Source organism: Dunckerocampus dactyliophorus, chromosome 16, assembly GCF_027744805.1.
Source record: "Dunckerocampus dactyliophorus isolate RoL2022-P2 chromosome 16, RoL_Ddac_1.1, whole genome shotgun sequence".
In the NCBI taxonomy this organism is placed as follows: Eukaryota; Metazoa; Chordata; class Actinopteri; order Syngnathiformes; family Syngnathidae; genus Dunckerocampus; species Dunckerocampus dactyliophorus.
Window position 1 is genome coordinate 11,531,661 of NC_072834.1, and position 23,445 is coordinate 11,555,105.

A 23,445-nucleotide genomic window follows, 5' to 3' on the forward strand; every position below is an offset into this window, starting at 1 on the left:
ACACAAAAAACAGACCACAGACTACAGTATATATACTGTAGCTCAATAATGGCATCACTTTTTTTCTTGTTAGGGAGGGGATCCGTCAGTTTTCTAGGACTATCCTGTCCCCTGCTGAGTGAATAGTGGTAATGCACAGGTTTATATCTAATACAGTAGGGCCTAGGTTCCCAAAATGAGCTACGCCAACTGTCATGGGGGTACGTGAATAAAAATGAAAAACAATTAGCGCCTAACACGCACAATTACGAGCGCACAGCAGAAAGGAGGAAGGAGAAACTGCATGAAGTTCTTCATTAATCTGTGTGAGTTGTATGAATAAGTTTGTAAGTTTGATGATGACGGTGTGCATTAAGAGTGTTTAATCTTGAAGGTTTAATTTATATTGGTGTTCCAATCCCCGCACTGTGAAAACCCGCCAACGTATGCGCGTGTCAGGATGAGAGTGGGGATTCCCCTGAAAATAAAAACGAGGCTTTATCGCTGCTTGTATGTTCAGTATTTTTATACTTTGGATACTGCTTTATCATGTTTGTGAAACGTTCCCTTTCAATTTGCTATCAAATTAATATGCAGACTTAAAATCATAGTGACTGTGAAAAGTTTGGGAACCACTGAAGTAGGGGTTTTCAAAGCATGGCAACCCTGCCATACAGCATTCTACAGTACATCTGTGTATCACAGTGAGATGAAAGATGTAATATATTGGAGCGGCACTGGCTGGTGTATCGACATGAGGGCCAAAATCTTAGGACTTGCCCTCAGTATGATGTACGTACAGTGGAACCTCTGTTTTCAACAAATATTATTGTCACAAATGTGTACAGAGCACCTAAAAGACGAGTTGACTGCCCAAACAATGCATCCACGCATCAGTGATTCAGTCTCTGTGAAGAACAACAAATTCTGAAGAAGTCCCAAAGGAGACTGTACTTCCTGAGAAGACTGAGGAAATTTGGCATGTCCACCACAATCCTGAGTTGCTTCTACAGATGCACTATCGAAAGTGTCCTTACCGCCTCCATCACTGTTTGGTACGGTAACTGTACAACACGTGATAGGAAGGCACTCCAGCGGGTGATCAAGACCTCACAGAACATTGTTGGGGCAGCCCTCCCCTCACTGCAAGACATTTATAAATCTAGAGTCCTACGAAGAACACACAACCTCATCAAGGACAGCACACATCCACAACACTCATTATTCACACTCCTACCGTCAGGCAGACGCTACAGGAGTTTGAAGTCCAGGACCACAAGGCTGGCAAACAGCTTTTACCCACAGGCCATCAGGCTTCTCAACGAAGCACTCGCACACGCCGCACGCAACACACGCACACACTCATAGCACTTTATTGATTGATTTATTTATTTATTTGTATTATTTGCTTGTATTAATGTCTCTTCTGTTGTTGTTGCTTAATTTATTGGTATATATGTTTATGTGTTTATGTTTCTTATGTTCTTATTCTTTCTTGTGTTTCCTTTCTTTTCTTGGGAGTATGAACAGAATAAGATTTTCATTGCATGGTATAACTGCTGTTTTACCATGCACATGACAATAAAACTCTTGAATCTTGAATCTTGAATCTTGAATGGATCGTGGTTCTTTTAGAGTTGGAACGCAATACATCGATTCCAGCCTGGGAATCCTTTCATCATCGATATTATGTGTATGTGTGTGTGTGTGTGTGTGTGGTAGGGGGTGGGGTGTTATTTGTTCATAGAACGCACACAGAAACGAACAACTTTATGTCTCCTTCCTTGGCGTGCGCTGATGAGGCGTTGAAGCACAATATGTAATTTAAGGAATCTGTGCTTTTGTCTAAAATCTAGAATGGTTGCAAAGAAAGTTGAAAGTGCCAGAACTTCGATAAAGAAGGCGATAAATACGATTGAATTCAAGAAAGAACTCGTCAGTTACAATAGGACTGTAATGTAAAGGTAGTTAACACAGGTTGCAGGGGGAATGGTTTAAGGGAGACACATTACAGAAAGCGAGCCGGGCCAGTGTGTGTAATGATGATTGTACCTGCTGCTGACGTTTACAATAAAGTCACAATGTTTACTTCCAAACAGCGGCAAAACATATCATGAATACTGGAACTGTGCACCGGAAATGGAACAATGGACTTGAAATCAATCTCCCATGTTGGCACTTTGTTTGTTTTCTTGGTTTTGTATTAAAAAATGTCAATAAAAATTCAAGTGACCAAAAAAAGATAAGTCATGTTAAATGTTCATTTGCTTTTTTCATGTTAAACTAGAATTCTTCTCTTAAAATTTGTTCTGGGAAAAATTAATTCGGTTTTCATATGTTTACAGATGAATGACAAAAACCGACGTGTATTTTTTTCGGGGAAAACAACTGGCAGGCAAGAGGTAACATAAGCGTAATAAAATACATGACCACCGTTTATTTTCACAAACGATGGTAGGTCCCGTCAAGTTGACTCATTTTCAACTATGATGACACCGGGTATTTAATTTCTTTTTACCACATGTAACACTCACTTCTTTTTGCTGTGAGTGTTACATTTTTACGAGCCATACCAAAACTATTCATCACCACACAGGTGAAGGTGGCGCCGAGGTCCTCAAAGGTGACATTTTTCAGCAGCAAACTCCCCTGCTGAATTGTACCATTCACGAACGTGGCTCTAAAACACACACACACGCTATAACAGCAACACAAAGATACGCACTAGCTTGACACAAACATTTGCGCATAATACAATACTTACATGTCCAATTCGGTTATTCTGTCATCGCTTTGTACGTCTTCAGGGAATGAGCCATTGATGAGCCAGTAGAGAAGTGTCACATCATGCTCACAGTTGGTCAAAGCTTCACAATGTAGAATCAGCGGCTTCCCTGTAAAGGAAAAGCACATCCATACACATTATACATAGTTAGTGATAACTATTATAATACACGCAGTAATTGTCATATGCTGGCCAAAGTTTGAGTTAAAGTGAATTTGTATATGGTGAACGGGTGTCTTATAGCGAGAAATGACTGCAGAAAGTGATAAATTGCGTAAAGAGAAGGTAGTCTTACCTGGTTCAGCTTTTATTTGAATGTGGTCAGGTCCAATGATAACTGGGGATGCATATTCAGGAACTGCTAGGCAGAGGGTTTACAATGAATAACTAAATGCAAACTGATTGAGACACAAAGCCACAAAAAATAGCATACCTGGAGTGACATCTGGAAGAAATAAACTTAAAGATCCCAGAGCTGTGTAGGGAAATGACTTTTTATACAAGCATGATACATTGAATGAAATGTGCTGGTGTCTGTAGACAGAATTACCTTTGAGAACAGATGACAGCGTCATGATGGCTCTTCCAGTGATTCTCTTGACTGGTCTAAACGTGCGTTGTTGAATTTCTTGATATACAGAACAAATTATCCACTTCCTTGTTGCCTTCTCAAACGCTGTAAATGTTCAGTTCTAACTTAGGGAACTTCCTCACGTGGTACTTTACTCATTTATATGGAAGAGATATATTAACCCGAACTGTCTGTACATTGAAATAATGAGACTTTATCAATTTTCAAACACTGACGACCCAAATTACCTCAGGTTTCACATGTATACATGTTTTTGTGTGTATCTGACTCTTCTGACTTGAAAAAAAAATGAAATCTAAGTTGCCATTTTAGCACAGCATGGCATTAAGTATACATTTTTAGATCTAACATGAAATCTCAACCTGATGAAGTGCGTATGTAACAAAATATTTAAGAAAGCAGCCACATCATGATTATGAACATCTTTACTGGGCCATTAGATGCACAAACCAATTAAGATGTGAAGAAAATGCTGAGAAATTGACAGGAAATTTGTATTACTAATCAATTGAAACATTAGTACTGGTAATTTGTGTCTACAAATATATACAAAAAGTACAGACACTTCTTTTTGTTGACATTTCAGTTCATTGTTAGGCTCCTGCTCAGTTGAAATTTGAGCATTTTCTTCTCTGTGTGGTGAGTATGTCCGTTTTCCACACTGGTGGCTCACTCCAGACCGAGCACATAGTTGATGCCTTGCACAAAGCCAATAATAACAGGCTGCCAGGCCACCAAGTAGCGAAGCCAGTCTAAGAGTTGTCCGTACATGACATGTGGCCTCTCCCAGCTACAACATGTCAGGTTAAGGAAAAAACTAATTGGCGACATTCTACCCGACTATACACTGACAGGCCACAAAATTAGGACCACCGGTGGTTGCCGTTTTAAATGAATTGCAAGGATGTACCTAATGATGTGGCCAGTGAGTATTAAGTAAAACAGTGCTGTAACACGCCACAATCTTGTTATAAACTTTCGGAATTTCCTCAGTCTTCCACTTTATTATACACTTATTTCTCTTTTGTACCTGTAATTACCGTAGTGACCTTCAGCAGAAATCTGAAAAAGACTTAGCTACCTCACATTGTATGTGGGGGATACAGAGATACAGACAAGCAACCCAACAGGTGGTGCCAAAAAACGTCACCCCCAAGCAAATCCCAAAAAAAAAAAAAAAAGAAAAAGTGTCTCAAAGGCAAACAAGTTAGCAAACAGTGACGTTATGATGCTAATTTTATGATAATGGTGATCAAGCAAGCAACTGTAGAGCAGCTAAGAAATACAGTATAGCTTTTTTAACTACCAGCTGGTGTTTAGGTGAATTTTTTTTAATTAAAATTTGTACTTTTTAATTTGGCCTGTTTTTCTTTGATTTGGTTAAAAGAAAGCATTTTTCCAAATTTGGAAAGAGAGTGGTTGCGTTATAACATCTCTTCCTCACAACACCACCGCGTGTGCTCAGCTCGCACAAATGCAGCATACTGTGTGGGAAATGAGCACTACGGTTGCCGTTAAGAAAACTTAAAAGGGCGGTCAGTCTCTGTGTGACTGTCAGGACAACAGTACTCTGCAACACGCACATCAAATACTACATGAATGAGTGGTTAAGAAGTGGACAAGTGGTTAACAACATCGTAAGGGTAACAACATCGTAAGGGTAACAACATCTTAATTTGACCCTTTAAATGCTGCTTGCTAGTTTAATATGTACGAGAATAACGTGCATATATCTTGTGGTTGTCGGGAGTGTACAACCTGAGTCACAAAAAAGGGAAACTTTTTTTTTTTTTTTTTTTTTTTTTAAACACACTGGAGCTGAAAATGTACCTAAATTTAACCGCTAAGCATCCTCTAAGTGATCTATAGTGAACAGACAGGAATGGGTCGGTATGACGTTGTCCTGAGGTGTTTAACGAGTATCTCATGAGAACAGACTGTCCACCTATCTGAGGAGACAATGCATTCAAGTATACTTGACAAAAGGATACGGGTTGCTGAACATCCTCTTCAGATCCACCTTCTCTTTGCAGTACGGGCACATCTGCTTCTTTCCCACGATGCACCAACCTCTTATACAGAATTCATGAAACCTGGATGTTAAGTTAAGGCATATCACACCTATACAGGAAATTAGTATTGGGGAAAACCCAAACAAAAGTAAAGCACAATTGTGAAACGATCAGAAAACCTAGCCGTGAACAACTATTGTTAAGTAGATCTACATCCACCCCCAAAAATATAGTTATACGTGCCTGTAATGCTCACTTTTAATACGACACTGTCAGACAGGTATTCCTTTCACAGTATCTTTGGAATTATGGGTTTACTTTGCAGTCGAGTGGAACTGCACTGCAACTCTTGTATCGGAGCAATGATCACTATGGTACTCTGGTCTGTCTATACCAGTGATTCAAAACTAGTTTAACCTGCCCTCGAATCACCCCTTAAAGACAAGCGGCGACTCTTATATTACATCTTATATTAGCATGTGGGGAAGAGTAGGTACTACAAGGTTACCCAGCATGCCATGCGGGTTGTATATGCGGGAATATTTTTGCATGTATATTGGTGTGTACATGTTATTTCGATACCCGCATGGCCCGTGTGCTGTAGTTGCATTGTGTGTTCTGTTTGTGTTGACTTGTTGTGCTGGCTTTGCTCACATTGCAAGTTAGTTAGGTGTCTGTATTGATGACCTCCTATCCATTTGTGCTGTGTTGGCAGAGGGTGTTGTTACTTGTGCAACTCCAGCTCGGTACAATATAGTGACAAACTTCTATGGTCTTCTCTGAAAATGGGTTTCAAATAGCACTACAGAGTGCTGTTGCCACCTTAAAGAGTATTAATAGATGACAACCTGTTGCATTAAAAAAAAGTTCCCGTTATAATAAAAGTTATTATTTAGATTTATTTATTTAAAAGTAATTATTTCATAATTTTTTTTCTTCCTAAAGACCCACACAACACTGAAAACGAATCCAGGGTGCGAGCAACCGATTGAGAATCACTGGTCATATCACATTACAGCAGTGACAAATGTGTTTTCTTCTTTCTCTGTGTGGTAGGGATCCACTACTCATTATGTACAACTCCTGACATGTTTTCCAGTAATCACTGGTGTAAAAGACCACAATTAATCCCACAGAGGAACACGCCATTTTGAAAGACCGAAACAAAACAAAAAAAACCACAGTGCATCTTTGACACGAGATGCAGTTGCCTGTTATGGTACTTGCAGTTCAGGCAATAAAATGTAGAGGAAGTGAGCCGCTTTAAAATGAACCAACTTGCATAATAGCAGTAGCGCCATAAAAGGTCGAGTGGGATGTAGAGCATTTCCCTTTCACAGCCATGACAAAGCTTTTATAGAAATTCTTGTACTTCTCCTTCACTGCTACAAATGAACAGTTGCATTCCGTTAGATTGAAGGATACACATGGTTGCAGGATAACCTGTACGTGTTCTCAATGATGCCCTCCTCACTGACATCAACAAGGATGGCCTGACCACATACGGCACAGATGTTATCAGACAGGTGCTTGGTTGGCATACCAGACGCACTGTAATACTACAAAACACAGAGACAGGACAGCAAACGTTACATTTTGGTTACCAGCCATAACGTCCATGAGGAGCAAAGCCAATCTGCTGCTTACCCCGACTGTTGACGCCATGAAGTCAGCACACATCTCTGCAAAGTCCCTTCCTAGGACACCGTAGTACAGTCCGTAAAATAGGAGGGACACACCGAAGTCCATTGAATCTTCTGGCTTTATCCTGCACAAAGAGGCCATTGCGTGGTGAGCATCGTATGATTCAATTAATGCAACCACCAAACTCACAGATACTCTATGTTTTGCCTAAAATAAGAGCTGATATTAATTTAATGATTTTGTTGGGATACTAAATATATATAGAGTTCTATTAAAACATGCCTTCACAAAAAGGTAATAATGCTCAGAGCTGTATTAATATTACAATATGTTTATTACTGTGGTTGTAGTGTTGAACTGCCTGATGACGAGGTGTTTGTATTATATAAAATTTATTTTATAGAAAATTAACAAATATTTGTTTTATTTAAGTATTTAATATCTCCAAAAATACAGATTTTTCCCTGCAGAAAACGCTACGTATTCACCATAAGTCAGTAATAACTTATAAATACATGATAATACAGGTACAGCATACATGTACCACTTTTACAATGTCTACAATTGTTTGTACATGTTTATGTCATTATGCAGTTTTTTTCCTCAGACGTTGAGATTTCACACTTTGTTCAGCAAGCTTCGACAGTCAATCCGGCCTCAAAACTTGCAGTGTGTCAAAAATACAGCCATGGAAAAAATGATGAGACCACCACCTTGTTTCTTCAGTTGATCCACTTTAATGACTGGTACAACTAAAGGTGCATTTGTTTGTACAAATATAATGATAACAAATATAAACAAATACCCATGGTTTTCTTGATAATAACCAAAATCACTTAAGTTCTTACATGAATAGCTGTAGCATTGCACTGCCAAAAATGTTTACTCATGAGCCATTTGTCATCATTGTTATATTTGTCCAAACAAAAAGGTACCTTTAGTTGTATCAGGCATTAAAATGAACAAGAAACAAGGGTGGTCTAATCATTTTTCCCATGACTGTGCACGTTTTCACCGGCGTATCAATTACGATCGATTTATGCCATTCAGAGGTGGTCTTGGAACACAACTACTACAGGAGCAGTTGACTGTACTGAATGGAGTATACAAAGGGTGGCCAACTGCACCATCTGCTGGCAGTCAAATGCAACGTACAGGACTGTGTCTTTTCATAATAGTGCAGCTCACATTTGAAAGTTTAGCAAACAAATGCTTGTGGCTAGAAACTGAAACTGTGCAAATAGACGTGAAACTCACATGACCTACCTGAATATAAGATTGATACCAAAAAGAGTAAACATGACAACAGTGTAGCCAACTATTCCTGTGGCATAGCTGATCTTGTAGAGGAGGAGGAACCACTTATACACCAATCTGCAGCAGTCAAGGAGAAGACCTTCTTTAGGGATTGAACTTGCACTTCAAAAGTACCGTAACAGTCACATGTGGTCAAATGTCATTTTACCTTGGCGTCGTGCAGGCCAGAGGCTTGCGAGTGGCACGGTAAGAAATGTATGCTGTGATGACAGAGAAGATAAACCACGTGGTCAGGAACCTCCACCAGTGAAGTTTGGTTGTAAAGTAGAGAGGAACTACCCACATCTGGAACAGAGTCACCAGCTACAAGACAGAGTGCACATGTTGATGGATGGATGTACACCAGGGTGAAAAAGTTACCACTAGAAACACAGGTATCAGGTTAAAAGGGAGAATGTTAACTAATAGAAGTAATAATAGTATTTCTTGTAGGAAAAGGCACTTGGAAAACTGTCAATCAATCATTGGGAAGAATATAAATATAATAAAACTCAAATTGAATGTCTCAAAGCTTGTACACATCAGAATTTGACCACATTTTAGGGGAAACCCTAAAAAGAGCCGTAGTCATAGGTAATCACGAGAGGCATCCAGGCCAAAAATTAACTCTGCTTTTTATTTTTTTTAGCCATATAAAGTGAAAACGTGTCAAGGACATTCATATTCAAAGCAATTCCTGCACCAAATGTGTTACCTGTTATGAAAGTTCAGATAGAGTTTATGGTAGCTTCTTTTTCAATCAATCATCAATCAAAGTTTATTTATATAGCGCTTTACAATAGCCCACGGGCTCCCAAAGTGCTTTACAATAAGACGATACATAAGAACACAGCATAAAAACAGAACATGAACACAAAGTAAACACAGAATAAAAACTCTATAAGAAAATGCTTCAGTGCTGCAAAGTGCTAAAAGCCTTTAAAAGTACATAAAATGGGAGTCAACAAGAACTAAATATGCATAAAATGAACACAAATACAAGACCGACCTAGTCGGTGTTGAACGCCTGTCTAAATAAATGAGTTTTTAATTTCGATTTAAAAAGGCCGACTTCAGTAACTTTTGTAACTTTTTTCCTTTTTATTGTTTTTACGTTACATTAATAGCAGCGGTTAACTCATTTTTAAACCTGTGACTGCTAAAAAGGGGAAAATGTTCCGACAACATACCCCTATAAAGCTAATAAAGCTTTTGTGATGGCAACAATTTGACCCTGGACATTATGTCTATTTCCATTATTTCAGACCAGAAAAAATACAAACTGAGATAGAACACCTCTGTTCATCCGTTTTGTGATCCATTAGATGGACAATGACATGTACATTATCTTTAAATTCTGCACACACAAGCCAAGAAAACATGTTTTTTTTCCCCCATCTCTGCGTGTTATACGGCACAAGCATGCACGTCTACTGCTGCGCAAAATGAAACCAACACCCATGTCAATAAATGCATGTTCTATTGTTTAAGTTTACAAATATAAGATAAAGTCATACATTTTTTACGACACAAACCAAAAACGTCGGTTTTACCCGTCCACGCACAAATGCTGAAGCTGGGAGTTTTTGGAAAAACTCCACTCTGGAGTCTTCCAAAAGCTCAGTTTACAGGGACAAAACCCTCCGTTTGCATGTGGACGAGAGGCCAAAACGCACAGAAAAATATCTGGGATGGCCCATTGGTTCATATCAGTATTGTTTTTACATTCCGGTGTGTGAGTGATGATGACGTACTCCACACAGCAACCGGCTGGGCCTGAATTCAGTGCCCCCAGCTGCTACATAGTAAAATAATTTGTACTGCTTCAGCTATACTAACTCACATAAACCTTGGAGATACACAAATTACATTGACTCCATAAAATTCTTAACAATACACCAAACAGCTCACTAATAATGCCTATCCCAAATTGTCACAGTCATGGAAAAAAGCACACTTCTTACATTGTAAGACTTAGAGTGTCTCTGCTTCCACTGCACGAGGACAAGCTGGGCGATGACCAGGGTGACGATGAGGATCAGCACCATCTCAGCGTGCATGGCCTCATGGCCTTTATGTTTGGCATGCATCTTAGCATGCTCCACCCTGGTGAGACAAACAGGCACATGATCACCTGAGCGCTGATAAATATTTAATGCCACCTACAAAAAAGGTGTGCTTTTGTAACTGCTGTGCATTGTGAGCCTCTTGCTGGCCATAAATGGGAACTACAATATGACAGCTCAACGCAAACAATAAAGCATTTTCAACTTCTACTTGGACTGGGGGAAATAGTGTTGCAAAGACACAAACCTCCACTTCTCTTCTGGCGAAAGCTTGGACACGTCAAACTAAATAGATGGGAGACACAAAATCATGGTTAAGGAACATTATTACCAGTTGCAATTTGCAAAAACCTGACTGACAAACTAAGAATTCAGATGAGTTTTCTAACACACCTAGAAACAAGGGATTATCACTGTACGTACAGTGAGATTTACTAGCAACACAACTGAGGGTGTGACTGGTGTCTGTTGTTGGTCCTTAGACTGATATCAGTGGTTTGACCTGACCTTATGATTGACAAACTGACTGGATTGAGTTTTCCATTTTGAGACTAATGGCCACACCTTTAAAAGGCAGAACGAGTTACCTTTAACCCCACCTCAGCTCAATACCTAAAGGTCACAAATTCAGCAGTGTGACATTTGAAGCGTAATCTTGCACTCTGACGTGTCAATATTAATACCGAGCCAACAGCGGTAGTTAGCAAGTAAGTGAAAACGACTTGCTTTGCTCAGATGACAAATATTTGTTAGCCTGTTAGCTAGGCTAGCAGTGATACATTTCCCTGATGGGTGTTTCTCGTTGTAATGATTTGTCGAGTGAAAAAAAAACATGGCAGGTGAAGGCGAGAGAGAGAGATACACTGGAAATAGGAACAACATCTCCATTTGTAAGCAGAAGGTTTAGAAGAGAGTAAGTGCTGACGTTGGGCTAAATCTTTGAGCACAAGCTAACACGGCGTTTATGTTAGCCACTACCGCTCAGGACCTTAATGCACGCCACCTGTTCTAACTGTCACGTCTACGTGTGTGTGACGCTTTACACTCACTTGAATGGGTTCATCGTGATGGTTCAGTCCATGGTCGTGATCTACACCATCTACCTCTACCTCAAACACCCCGGCCATCTTCGGAGTGCTGCTTTATCTTTCCGGAGCCATTAGCCGTGGCAACTTGTCATTCGGTCACTTCCGGTATGGTATTTCCAAGTATGACCTTCACAATAAAGTCTGGCCCTTTACGTCAGCATTGACTATTACACATTGTCAAAAATGTTTTAACATGTCTGTTTAGATATATGTTTTAATTACTGTGAAAATTTTAGAAATACATTTTTCATATAGTATTAACTTAACTGCAGAGAGTACTAGGCTTTTATTGGGGGGAAGATGTAGCATACTATGCGTTTATTGTTGGTACACTTGATAATAGTAATTAATACATCTTCTCTTTTTTCACAAAGATGTTCATAATAAAATAACCTTTGACACATTAAGTCAATAACCATCAAAGACACATCGACTGAACCACATTGCCCAAGGCGAGATTACCCACCTCAAAATAAAAATCCTGTAAATAAGGGAATAAATAATAGTATTTCCGCAAAGCAGCATTCAATATTAATAAACGGAATATTTTCGTAGTTTATGACTTCTGAATACGGGTTTTAACATCACTAGAGTTCTGTAGACATGAAATAACACCCCATCGGTCACTTTTACACTCTTATTGTACTTTGATTACATCACATCACGCAGGCTACAGGATCACTGCAGGGACATATATACAACTATATACAAAACTGGACAAAAATGATGGGCGTGGAGAGACTTACTTGTTATCCCTTGTAGTCTTTACATTTGAATAAATATGAGGTTTTTTTTCCATTTTATCAGTTCATAATAACTAATTTTAATACAACTATATTGAAGGTGAATTTTTTCCCAATATTTTGGCGCCCCCTGGAGGCCATCATGCCTTAACAGTTGTCTGTATCGCCTAATGGGCCAGCCGGCTCTGAGTACAATACAACAAATTAGCATTAAGGAACTTAAAGCACCGCAGAAGCAGGATGCAAATAACACTTTATGCATACATTACAACAATAAGCAGCATTCAAACACATTTACATTCAAAACAGCAGTAAAGATGTACTACAGATCATTTTAACAAGAGCACAGTAAAAAATAAATGCAATGATGAGTTCATGTAATTCAGTAAAATAATGTAATAAAGGGTAGACTGTGAATGCACGGTTTTGTTTAATGCATAATAGTACAAATCCAAAATAATGACACAAACGGGCATGTTCAGGCATGTCCTGAATCAAGGAGCACGTCTACTGACCTGACAAAGAGACATTCTTAAATATTTTCGGGCAGATCTTATGCCTTCGTTGAAAATGCATGTCCCATCAGCCTTGTACATGCCTGTAAGAATTCAAACACAGTATGGTATTGTGACTCATTTATATAGAAAATAATATAAAATAATATATAAATATTTAATAATGTTTATTTAAAAAATTATAATAATTATTTATATAATAATTTATATAAAAAATAATAGCACCACATGAATACAGGGATGGATGTGTGTGTGTGTGTGTGTATATATATATATATATATATATATATATATATATATACAGGGTACAGAAAATGGGGCTTGAATAGACATAGCATGGAACTAATGAGATCATTGAAACATAATACAATGTAAAAATATTGGCACAACTGAAATATAAACTGAAGTTGCAAATTGCTGACTTAGGTGAAATTCAAATCCAATTTGAAGGCTGGACAGAATATAAATGTAAATACAGTTATGATAAGGAGTTAAAACTATGAATCATTTTGTAGCAACATTCACTGCTTTTAAAGCAACCTATGATTGTTATTTCAAGTCTAAACCTGTTTGAGAATTCGCGCCACATTGAAACCGGAAATAACAACCGGATGTTGTCAGAGGCCCATATGGTGGATGATGATTGGCCAAAAAAACACAAAAGGTTTCCTCTAATTGGTCGAGAATGTGACTGCAAAGCAGGCTTACTGGTTTTAGGTTTGTTGGCGCTCTCATTGTGAGATTCAACTGTGTCTGTCGCCACAGCGTAATAAACCTGAGATATAACGTCTAGTTTTTAGCCGTTTCCCTGTTTACCGCGAATCCAACAGGCGCAACACGAAGAAACTGTCAGCATGCATGTGATTAAACGAGGTAAGATGGCTTCTTTTCATTTACGTTTTAATTGACATGATTTTAGAACAGTCAAATTTGAATTGGTCCTTTTGAATAGTCTTAAATGACGTGTCGGTAAAATAAATGTGTATTTTCTGCGTTTCCGCCTTAAAGGTAAACAAGGCTTCGTTTTCGGAAAGTCAACTTCAAATGGGGTGGTTTACGTTGGCTCTCATATTCACCGCTATTTAAATACAGCTTTAGGTGCTGGTGTTTTTAGTCAGCAACGTTTGACCTACTTTTATTGTTCAAGCTTGATGGACGAACATCTTTTTTTTATATATTCATAAAGTAAAGAAGCCCACAAAAAACCTTTATGTTGTTAGATACTGTAGAGCTTGGACTAACGACAGGAATCGGGTGTTGGCGCGAAATGCCCTTTGTTGTGATTGTTTAGACAGGTGTCTTTTTCGCCTCCTTATTTCAGTTAATAGGAGCAAGGGGTATCTATCCAAAGTGTGGCCCATTTGTGGCACAAAGCTTGTTTTTTTATTAGCCCGCAGCGTATTCTAACTGAATAAAAAAAAAACAGCAAAAAAAAAACTTAGGAAAAAGTTGAAATATCGATGCTAATACGCTTTGTCACTATAGAACGTCTGCACGTATCTACATGGGTTGGTTGGTTGGTTGGTTGGTTGGTTGGTTTAGCCCAGGGCGTCCCATTTGCAGCCCGAATCTCATGTCATTTTTTACTGGCCTACAACACATTGTGGAAATAAAACTGAACTAAAAAAAAACGAAGGCAAAAATGGGGAAAAGCTGAAATGTTTAAGTTAATAAACATTAGAATCTCAAAATAGCATTTAGCTTTGTCTTTTAAATACTGAACATGTATATATACTCTCACACACACACACACACACACATTTATACATACAGTATATATAAGTAGGCCGATCCACACCTGAATTAGGCAATAAATAGCATTTCATGTCTCACATTGCAACACATGAAATGCAAATGGGAATTTACTTGGCTAACATGTTTTTTTTAATTCATTTTATTTTTATTTCAGATGGACGCCAGGAGGCCGTTAGCTTTGATAAAATCACATCTCGCATCCAGAAGCTTTGCTATGGCCTCAATTCTGACTTTGTGGACCCCGTAAGCTCACACCACCGATCGAAACGTTCAACCAACAAGTGTATGCCTCATTTTCTTGTCTGATCCTGCAGACCTCCATCACGATGAAGGTGATCCAGGGTCTGTACAACGGAGTGACCACTGTAGAGCTGGACACTCTGGCAGCAGAGACCGCCGCCACCCTGACTACCAAACACCCCGACTACGCTATCCTGGCTGCACGTATTGCCGTGTCGAACCTGCACAAAGAGACCAAGAAAGTCTTCAGTGGTAAGTTGGACATCACAGTGTTTTTAATTTACGGAAACATCAGTATGATGCAGCGCGGTTCTGTGCTAAACTACATCAACACTGCTACTTTTTGCCAATGTCACTCAAAACTGAGCTGTATTATCTTTGGATGCCTCTTGTATTGAATCTCGTTACATTATCATGTGTCAATCGTCATGAAGACACGCTGAAGTGTTTTCCTTTTTCTTTTTTATTGATTCTGAAGATGTCATGGAGGACCTGTACAGTTATGTCAACCCCATCAACAAGCGTCACTCCCCCATGATCTCCAAGGAGACACTTGACATTATCCTTGAAAACAAGGCTGTAAGTTACCCATGGTAACAGATGAAGTTGTGCTTGTAATTTCTGTGTTACTTCTGTGTGAAAACCTTTTTTATTATTATTATTATTAATAATAATAATAATAATAATAATAATAATAATATAAAGTATATATTGCATATAAAGCAAAAACATTTATTAATAAGAGAATGAAGTTGTATTTTTTTATTATTATTTATTTTTTTTTTAGAAAAGAAGCTATTACACAAATTATGTTGTAATTTTAAGAAGCGACCCATACAAATGCAGACGCAAGAGTCTGATACCTGTTATATATTAATCGTAGAATACTATCAAATATTGGTTACCGCACTTTCGGTTATGATTTGACCCTTAAATATGCTTCACTGCTGTCAGGAATGCATTTTGTTGCATTTCGTTGGTTTCCATTACGAGTTCGGTCTCTGCGAGTAGTGTGAAATGCACCCCTAAAAAAAAAATCCTCGAGCTACGGTTGTGTCCAAAGTGTGGCCGAGGGGCCATTTGTGGGCCACGGCTTATTTTTTCTTGGCCCACTGCATATTGTATAAATAGTATACAAAAAAAAAAACACAGTAAAAATGGGAAACATGGTGCAACAGGCATAATGTAACAAGACAAATATGTATCATGTATTTTTAGTATTTTTTTAGTATTTTCTAACAAAAAATATAAATGTGCTGCCGGCGACACCTACGTATATTTTACATATAATTTTAATATAAAAATTGGAATATAAACTTAATTCCTGGAACTGTACATGAATTTTCTCATAATATGACTTTTTATTATCTATTATCCTCATTAGCGTCATGGGTGAACTGGAGCCTATCCCAGCTGACTTTGGGCGGCAGGCGGGGACGCGGGTACACGCTGGACTGGTTGCCAGCCAATCACAGGGCACATATAGACAAACAAGTGTTCACTCTCACATTCATACCAACGGACAATTTAGAGTCTCCAGATAACCTAGCATGCGTATTTTTAGAATGCGGGAGGAAGCAGGGGTCCCCGGAGAAAATGCACGCGCGCACGAGGAGAACACGCAAACTCCACACAGAGATGCCCAAAAGAAGAACCCTCCCTCTCCTAACTGTGTAGCTATTACAGCATCATTCTAACTACAACTTTTATGATAGCAGAGTATTTCTTTACTGTCATTGTGATTGATCACAGTACTCTTGAGCCTTGATTTATTTATGTTTCTTTTTTTATTTTTTAGCGTCTCAACTCTGCCATCATTTACGACAGAGACTTTTCCTACAACTTCTTCGGTTTTAAGGTGACTTTGCTGCTTCAATAAACACGCTGAAATTTGAACAAGAAATCTAAAATGTCCTCCCTTTTAATCTGTAGACTCTTGAGCGATCGTACTTGTTGAAAATAAATGGCAAAGGTAAGGATGACTTTTAAAGTGTCGGTGAATCAATTAAGAATCGGGTGGTTATTTAATTGTCTGCAATTCATCTCTTTTTTTTTTTCAGTGGCTGAGAGACCCCAGCACATGTTAATGAGAGTGGCAGTGGGGATTCATAAAGGAGACATTGACGCCGCCATCGAGACGTACAACCTGCTGTCAGAGAAGTGGTTCACACATGCTTCCCCCACTTTGTTCAACGCCGGGACCAACAGGCCACAACTGTCCAGGTGACGACAACAGGGATGCAGACAGCCGATGCTTTCTGTTTTTGCTTTAATGCAATTAGTTGTTGGTTTTTTTTGCAGCTGTTTCCTGCTGGCCATGAAAGATGACAGCATCGATGGCATTTATGACACACTGAAGCAGTGCGCCCTCATTTCTAAGTCAGCTGGGGGCATCGGACTGGCCGTCAGCTGCATCAGATCTACCGGCAGCTACATTGCCGGGGTGAGTTTCTGCAAACATGAAGTCCTGGCTTTGGTCTATGAAACAGCCAACGCATTAAGAAATACATTTTTATTTCAGACAAACGGTACGTCGAACGGACTGGTTCCTATGCTAAGGGTCTACAACAACACATCACGCTATGTTGACCAAGGAGGCAACAAGGTCAGGATGGCACTCTTTGTCATACAACGGAACCTCTTAGGTTGAACACAATCAGTATGGACAGCCAGTTTACCTCAGATTAGTTTGGATTTTGAATACAAATAATGGAAATAGAAGAGGTACAACACCTTTTATTGTCATTTCAGGGACACGTGTAAAAAGACAGCTAACAGTTCAACTATGCTAGACTGGTTCCCCGCACATTTGTTATTCGGCATTCACAACCCTGCTAATTGTTGGTCAAAAATGTTTGTTTTTTTTTCCGCTCTGAAAGTAGGTAGATTTTTGCACGGAAAACATATGTCATACACATACACATGTAGTGCTGTATGCTTCACTGCTAATGTTTTTTCATCAAGCGTTGAGATTTCACACTTTGTTTGGTGGCCCTTCAACACACTAGCTTCTACAGTCAGTAATTAGTGGTGAGTACGGATACATTTTATACATTAAATGGGTTTAATAAGTGTGTTTAGGGCTTAAACCTGGATTGTGTCACAAGTGAACAATGGCAATTGAAGAGAGAAGGTGGGGGTTCTGGAGCTGAATGTAATCAAATAATTACAGTTACAATAATAACAGTCACTTTGTTATTGCAAATGTCAAGGAGAATGTCACTGTCCAGCCAGCAGGAGGGTTTTGAGGGGTGTGTCACAAATGTTTATGGGAGTATCAGTTACTCGCAATCTGCTGTGTTTGCAGACATAAAAGGGCTTGAAGCATTAAAGCGCGTTGTGTGCTTACGGTTAAAGTCACCAATAAATATGTCTAAAAATGAAGAATCCATACATCAATCTGGCAGCTGTTCCGTGTCATTTTATTGGCCTTTGTGACTTTTTAGGAGAACTCACTGAGAGTTCAGGATTGTCGTGGTTGAGCAGTAGTTTAATACTCTTATAGTGGTTAAACCTCTGCATCATTTTGCAGTATACTTTCCAAAAGCGAGTATTAAAGTAGTTGAATGGACCATTCTGTACGTTGTTACCTTTATAGAGGCCAGGTGCGTTCGCTGTCTACCTGGAGCCGTGGCATTTCGATGTGTTTGACTTTTTGGAGTTGAAGAAGAACACGGGCAAGGAGGAGCAAAGAGCCAGAGACCTCTTCTTTGCCATGTGGATCCCAGACCTTTTTATGAAACGAGTGGAAAGCAATCAGGTGAGTGTCAATGAATAATCATCATCATAATACTACTACTAACAGTAATAATAATAATAATACACTTTATTGATGTTACTTACTCCTCTCTTGCAGGACTGGTCCCTGATGTGCTCCAATGAATGTCCCGGGTTAGATGAGTGCTGGGGAGAAGAGTTTGAGAAACTCTACACCAGGTGACTCATTTGTCATCTTTTAGAAAACAACACATTGTGCGATGCCAACATAGGCCTACTTTCATACTAAGTCCTGCGTGTTCCTCAGATATGAGAAGGAGGGACGGACTAAGCGTGTGGTGAAGGCTCAGCAGCTGTGGTATGCCATCATTGAGTCCCAGACAGAAACCGGTACTCCGTACATGCTCTACAAGGACGCCTGCAACAGGAAGAGCAACCAGCAGAACCTAGGAACCATCAAGTCGAGCAACCTGTGCACAGAGATTGTAGAGTACACGAGTAAAGATGAGGTATGACAGGTAGAACTGTATCTGTCCTATTATTTACTGGCAAATGTCAAAACTGTGAAAATGAAAAGATTGTGGTTGTCTACTGTACTGTATGACATCGATTTGGGGGGGGGAAATGTAGAAACAAAAAAAAGCATCAGTCATGTTATGTTAAAGCCACCAAGCACTGCAGCCTATGCCTGTAAAGCTACACTATTTGGTACTTATGGTTTCTGTTATGAAATGTGACAGACACGATGTTTTGATGTAGGCTAACCACTAATTAACATTGTTTGGGTTTATGCTGTTATTTTATTTTGGTGTAGAGTTGACCATATTATCACCTTATAACTTCTACAAATTCTTCCACAAACCTATGATGTCCTTTCTCTGCAGGTCGCCGTGTGTAACTTGGCTTCCATCGCCCTCAACATGTACGTCACGCCAGAGAAGACCTTTGATTTCCAAAAGCTTGCATCCGTCACCAAAGTGATCGTAAAGAACCTGAACAAGATCATCGACATCAACTACTACCCTGTGCCTGAGGTACTCTGCACTTGTGCACTCGTTTAGCCATCACGGTGCTGATCACTTACTGGACCATCCCTCTGATCCGCTTTGCAGGCTGAGAGATCCAACAAGCGGCATCGGCCAATTGGAATCGGCGTGCAAGGTCTGGCTGACGCCTTCATCCTGATGCGTCACCCCTTTGAGAGCCAGGAGGCCCAGCTGCTCAACATCCAAATATTTGAAACCATCTACTATGCTGCTCTGGAGGCCAGCTGTGAACTTGCTGCAGAGTTTGGGCCATATGAAACCTACGCTGGTTCTCCTGTCAGCAAAGGGGTGAGGAGCTTTTAATAACAATCACGACTACGCTTCAACGCTAATCGCTTTACTCTTCAGGTCCTTCAGTATGACATGTGGGAGCGAACCCCAACAGATCTGTGGGACTGGAGAGCCTTGAAGGAGAAAATAGCCAAGTAAGTGCTCCTGATAGTCAACTGTAGCAACTCCTCGTGTTCTGTGTCTTTGGACTGAGTCGGCTCGTCCCCGTGTGTCCTTCAGGCACGGCGTTCGGAACAGCCTGCTCTTGGCCCCCATGCCCACAGCCTCCACGGCCCAGATCCTCGGCAACAATGAGTCCATCGAGGCTTACACCAGCAACATCTACACCCGCAGAGTGCTCTCGGGAGAGTTCCAGGTCAGAGCTCTTTACTGAGCGCACAGAAAGGTCTCTTTGATGCATCAAATTTAACGCTTAAACCATGAAAAGTCTGAAAAAGACCGCTCGTCTCGTATTCTGCACATGTTAAAACAAGTAAGTGGCACCAAAAGACTTCTCCCAAAGCAGAAAAAAGGGTCCGCTTTTCCTGGAGAGATGCAGTCACGTCACATACATGTGTGTGACATCTGATGATGTCGGCGCGCGAGTGATGATGTGTTCCACACAGCAACAAGCTTGCCGGCGCGGTATGTCCGCAGTGTGAAATTATATCCAAGTTTCGCCTTTGGATTGTAAATATGCCATTTACAAAGCGCTGCAAAGGGGAACAAGGCGTATTCATTTAATACTTCTAATATCACACCTCAAGGAGAATCACTGAGTCACACGCAGCGTTCCTGCAGCAAAACAATAAGCGAAGGGAGACGTCTGAAATGAGCTCCATTTCTAATTTCACTTATTGTATTAGTCCAAAGTTTCATACTCTGCACTTTTCTTATTTGTTAATTTATTAAGATGAACCTGTCTTACTTGTTGATAGTAGGACAACATGGTACTTTAGTTAACCGTAGGTCAGGATTTTTTTCAATGACTATTTTGTTGAGACAAAATGTCGATATGGCATTTTTTCCATAACTTACATTGCATATTTTTGTATTTGTCTTATTCTGCAGTGTTTACTTTTGAAATGCATCCAGTGGCACCGCAGTGAAAGAAGCATCATGTGTTCATTACATATCGGTATTTGTTGATATTGATATCTGTAATGAAGTGTCGGTGAGAAAGCCAGTATCGAACATCTGTAGATAATGGTGATCAACGAAGCAGAGTCTTCAAACACCAAGATTCACTTAGTCTATTTTTCCAACAACGGGTGTTAAATGAACGAGGAGTTATCTTACATTCAGGATGGTCTTCTATTCAGGTGAAGAGGGTATTTTAATATGTGACATATTTGTAATCAGCTGAAAGTACTAAACCAAATAGACATTAATAGAGAATTCTGTCACTATTTATCCCGGCCAATCACAAGCGACACTGACTGGTTGCACTTGTGTGTGTGTGTGTGTGTGTGTGTCTCGTGTAGATTGTCAATCCTCACCTGCTGAAGGACCTCACAGAGAGAGGCCTGTGGAGCGATGAAATGAAGAACCACCTCATAGCTCAGAACGGTTCCATCCAGGTAACGCTGACATCGATGGGCGTCATTGTTGCGTTATGATTGACGTTGGTTTTTCCACAGGCCATCGAGGGCATCCCAGCTGATCTGAAGCAGTTGTATAAAACCGTGTGGGAGATCTCTCAGAAGACTGTCCTGAAGATGGCGGCAGACCGCGGCGCCTACATCGACCAGAGCCAGTCTCTGAACATCCACATCGCTGAGCCCAACTACGGCAAACTGAGCAGCATGCACTTTTACGGCTGGAAGTTGGTGAGTCCAAACAACAGGACCCCTTCCCCTGAACACATCCCCGAATCCAAAGTCTTACAACTGTGGTGTTTGCAGGGCCTGAAAACTGGTATGTACTATCTGAGGACCAAGCCTGCTGCCAACCCCATCCAGTTCACTCTGAACAAAGAGAAACTAAAGGACGCCCAACCAGATAAGAGTTCAGAGACCAAGGAGCGCAACGTTGCAGCCATGGTGTGTTCACTCGCCAATAAAGACGAGTGTCTCATGTGTGGCTCCTAGGTCCATCACTTGATGAGCACCACTTCTTCATCATGAACATTTTATGTCCTCATGGGGATTTTTTTTAACATGCAGCTTTGTGGTTAATGTTATTTGCTGTGGTGTAGGGCCGCACGGTGGTCTAGTGGTTAGCATGTTGGCCACACAGTCAGGAGATCGGGAAGATGTGGGTTCTCTGTGTGGAGTTTGCATGTTCTCCCCGTGCGTGCGTCCAGGTACTCCAGCTTCCTTCCACATCTCCACATCATGTATGTTAGGTTCATTGGCGACTCTAAATTGTCCATAGGTATGAATGTGAGTGTGAATGGATGTTTGTCTATATGTGCCCTGTAAACGGCTGGCGACCAGTCCAGGGTGTACCTCGCCTCTCGCCCGAAGTCAGCTGGGATAGGCTCCAGCATACCCCCGCCACCCTAATGAGGATAAGCAGCACAGAGAATGGATGGATGCTGTTGTGTATTATTGTGTGTATTGTATGGAATAACAGGATGCAATTATTTACCTCCAAGTATGTTTTTAAGCAGTTTATCATAGAAACGAACTATATTCTCAGGGCATTGAATCGATCGCAACTGGACTGTTCAGGTTGTCTTGGAAGACACTTCACCTCTCATAGGAGCAGGCTACTCGGTAGGACAGCTCGACCTGGGGATAGGGATTGGTGCAAAGTATTTATGCTCTCAGGGTAGAGGCATGCTCAGACAAGAAGGGTTTCACTCTTGTGGTGCAAAATGACACACCTGAACAGTCCGGTTGCAATCTGAGAATACTCTGACCTGGATGAGTGAGAATATTCATAGGAGACTTGTTTGTCTGTGTATTTTAAATGCTTTAAATGTATTAGACACTATCATCACATAATTTAAGAGCATGTGAACTTTTTTTTTTTTTACTTCCACTACAAGAAGTATACAGGATGTCTTCATAATCTGCGTTGTCAGAAATGATACTTTGTTTTGATTGGCACATACTTTAGATATGAATTTATGACTGTGGCTGGTCATTTGCAGTGGGGCACACATAACTGCACTCAATGTACGATAGGAGGCCAAAGGTTGAAGATGTTTCAGGAGAATGCAAAAGTGTCTACAAAGTTTTGACAGGTTTGACGACACGTGGAAATGGGACCTTTGTGTTGATGTGCTGACGTAACAAAAGTAGTGGACAGTGTTTGCCCAGATGGGATGTGAGCTCATACAGTACTGTAATTAATCCGTTTTGAATGAATGAATATGAATATGAATATGATGCAGTCCTGTGGTTGCCATAGAAACTACACTAAATGCTTCCCCACATGTTAATTATATTATTTAGTGACAGGATAAGTAACAGTGGCATGACGGCAAGGTGCTTACTGTTTTTCCAGTGGAATATTTGGGATGCAGTGTCCCCTCGGTGACACTGAAGGCTTCAGGTGATGAATTAATGAAGCACCATGCTCATAAAGGACACCTCATGGGAGCAGTATGTGTGAAGCAAGCTGAGACCTTGTTACACTGGGGCATCAGGTGCACACACACACACACACACACACTTTTAACAGCTGACAACATGGAAATAATAATACATTGGTTATACAGTGGTGTGAAAAACTTTCACACTACACT

At 40.1% G+C, this 23,445-nt stretch overlaps 2 protein-coding genes across 3 annotated transcripts; one reads left to right on the top strand and one right to left on the bottom strand.

The window, feature by feature from the left end:
* Positions 1 to 3,778: 3,778 nt before the first annotated feature.
* rnf121 (ring finger protein 121) lies at positions 3,779 to 11,562 on the bottom strand. Its single transcript, XM_054755876.1, has 9 exons — positions 11,424 to 11,562; positions 10,622 to 10,659; positions 10,273 to 10,414; positions 8,478 to 8,632; positions 8,279 to 8,386; positions 7,016 to 7,136; positions 6,794 to 6,927; positions 5,348 to 5,449; positions 3,779 to 4,146 (listed from the first exon to the last, which is right to left on the bottom strand). Exons 1-9 carry the CDS (start codon positions 11,499 to 11,501, stop codon positions 4,026 to 4,028), a joined length of 999 nt encoding a protein of 332 aa, XP_054611851.1. The 5' UTR covers positions 11,502 to 11,562; the 3' UTR covers positions 3,779 to 4,025.
* Positions 11,563 to 13,443: 1,881 nt separating this feature from the next.
* On the top strand, positions 13,444 to 23,246 carry LOC129169333 (ribonucleoside-diphosphate reductase large subunit-like). 2 transcript variants are annotated; one of them, XM_054755680.1, is made up of 19 exons: positions 13,444 to 13,593; positions 14,630 to 14,718; positions 14,790 to 14,967; positions 15,194 to 15,294; positions 16,514 to 16,573; positions 16,648 to 16,687; positions 16,776 to 16,938; positions 17,017 to 17,158; positions 17,237 to 17,320; positions 18,314 to 18,475; positions 18,572 to 18,651; positions 18,740 to 18,941; positions 19,317 to 19,466; positions 19,545 to 19,766; positions 19,827 to 19,903; positions 19,989 to 20,124; positions 21,233 to 21,328; positions 21,389 to 21,577; positions 21,653 to 23,246. In XM_054755680.1, the coding sequence occupies exons 1-19, from the start codon at positions 13,575 to 13,577 to the stop codon at positions 21,836 to 21,838; spliced, it is 2,376 nt and encodes a 791-aa protein (XP_054611655.1). In that variant the 5' UTR covers positions 13,444 to 13,574; the 3' UTR covers positions 21,839 to 23,246. The 2 variants fall into 2 exon arrangements, with proteins under 2 accessions (XP_054611655.1, XP_054611656.1); XM_054755681.1 differs by lacking the exons at positions 13,444 to 13,593; positions 14,630 to 14,718; positions 14,790 to 14,967; positions 15,194 to 15,294 and adding an exon at positions 16,342 to 16,388.
* Positions 23,247 to 23,445: the final 199 nt, after the last annotated feature.

Excerpts from the sequence above, each read along its gene's own strand:
- LOC129169333 (XM_054755680.1), top strand. Across the intron at positions 17,159-17,236 it reads CCGGCAGCTACATTGCCGGG|ACAAACGGTACGTCGAACGG; the intron begins GTGAGTTTCTGC and ends TTTTTATTTCAG. Across the intron at positions 19,904-19,988 it reads TTGAAGGAGAAAATAGCCAA|GCACGGCGTTCGGAACAGCC; the intron begins GTAAGTGCTCCT and ends TGTGTCCTTCAG.
- rnf121 (XM_054755876.1), bottom strand. The coding sequence starts at position 11,501 with ATGGCCGGGGTGTTTGAGGTAGAGGTAGATGGTGTAGATCACGACCAT. Across the intron at positions 10,415-10,621 it reads TCGCCAGAAGAGAAGTGGAG|GGTGGAGCATGCTAAGATGC; the intron begins GTTTGTGTCTTT and ends TTGTCTCACCAG. Across the intron at positions 7,137-8,278 it reads GGTATCAATCTTATATTCAG|GATAAAGCCAGAAGATTCAA; the intron begins GTAGGTCATGTG and ends CTCTTTGTGCAG.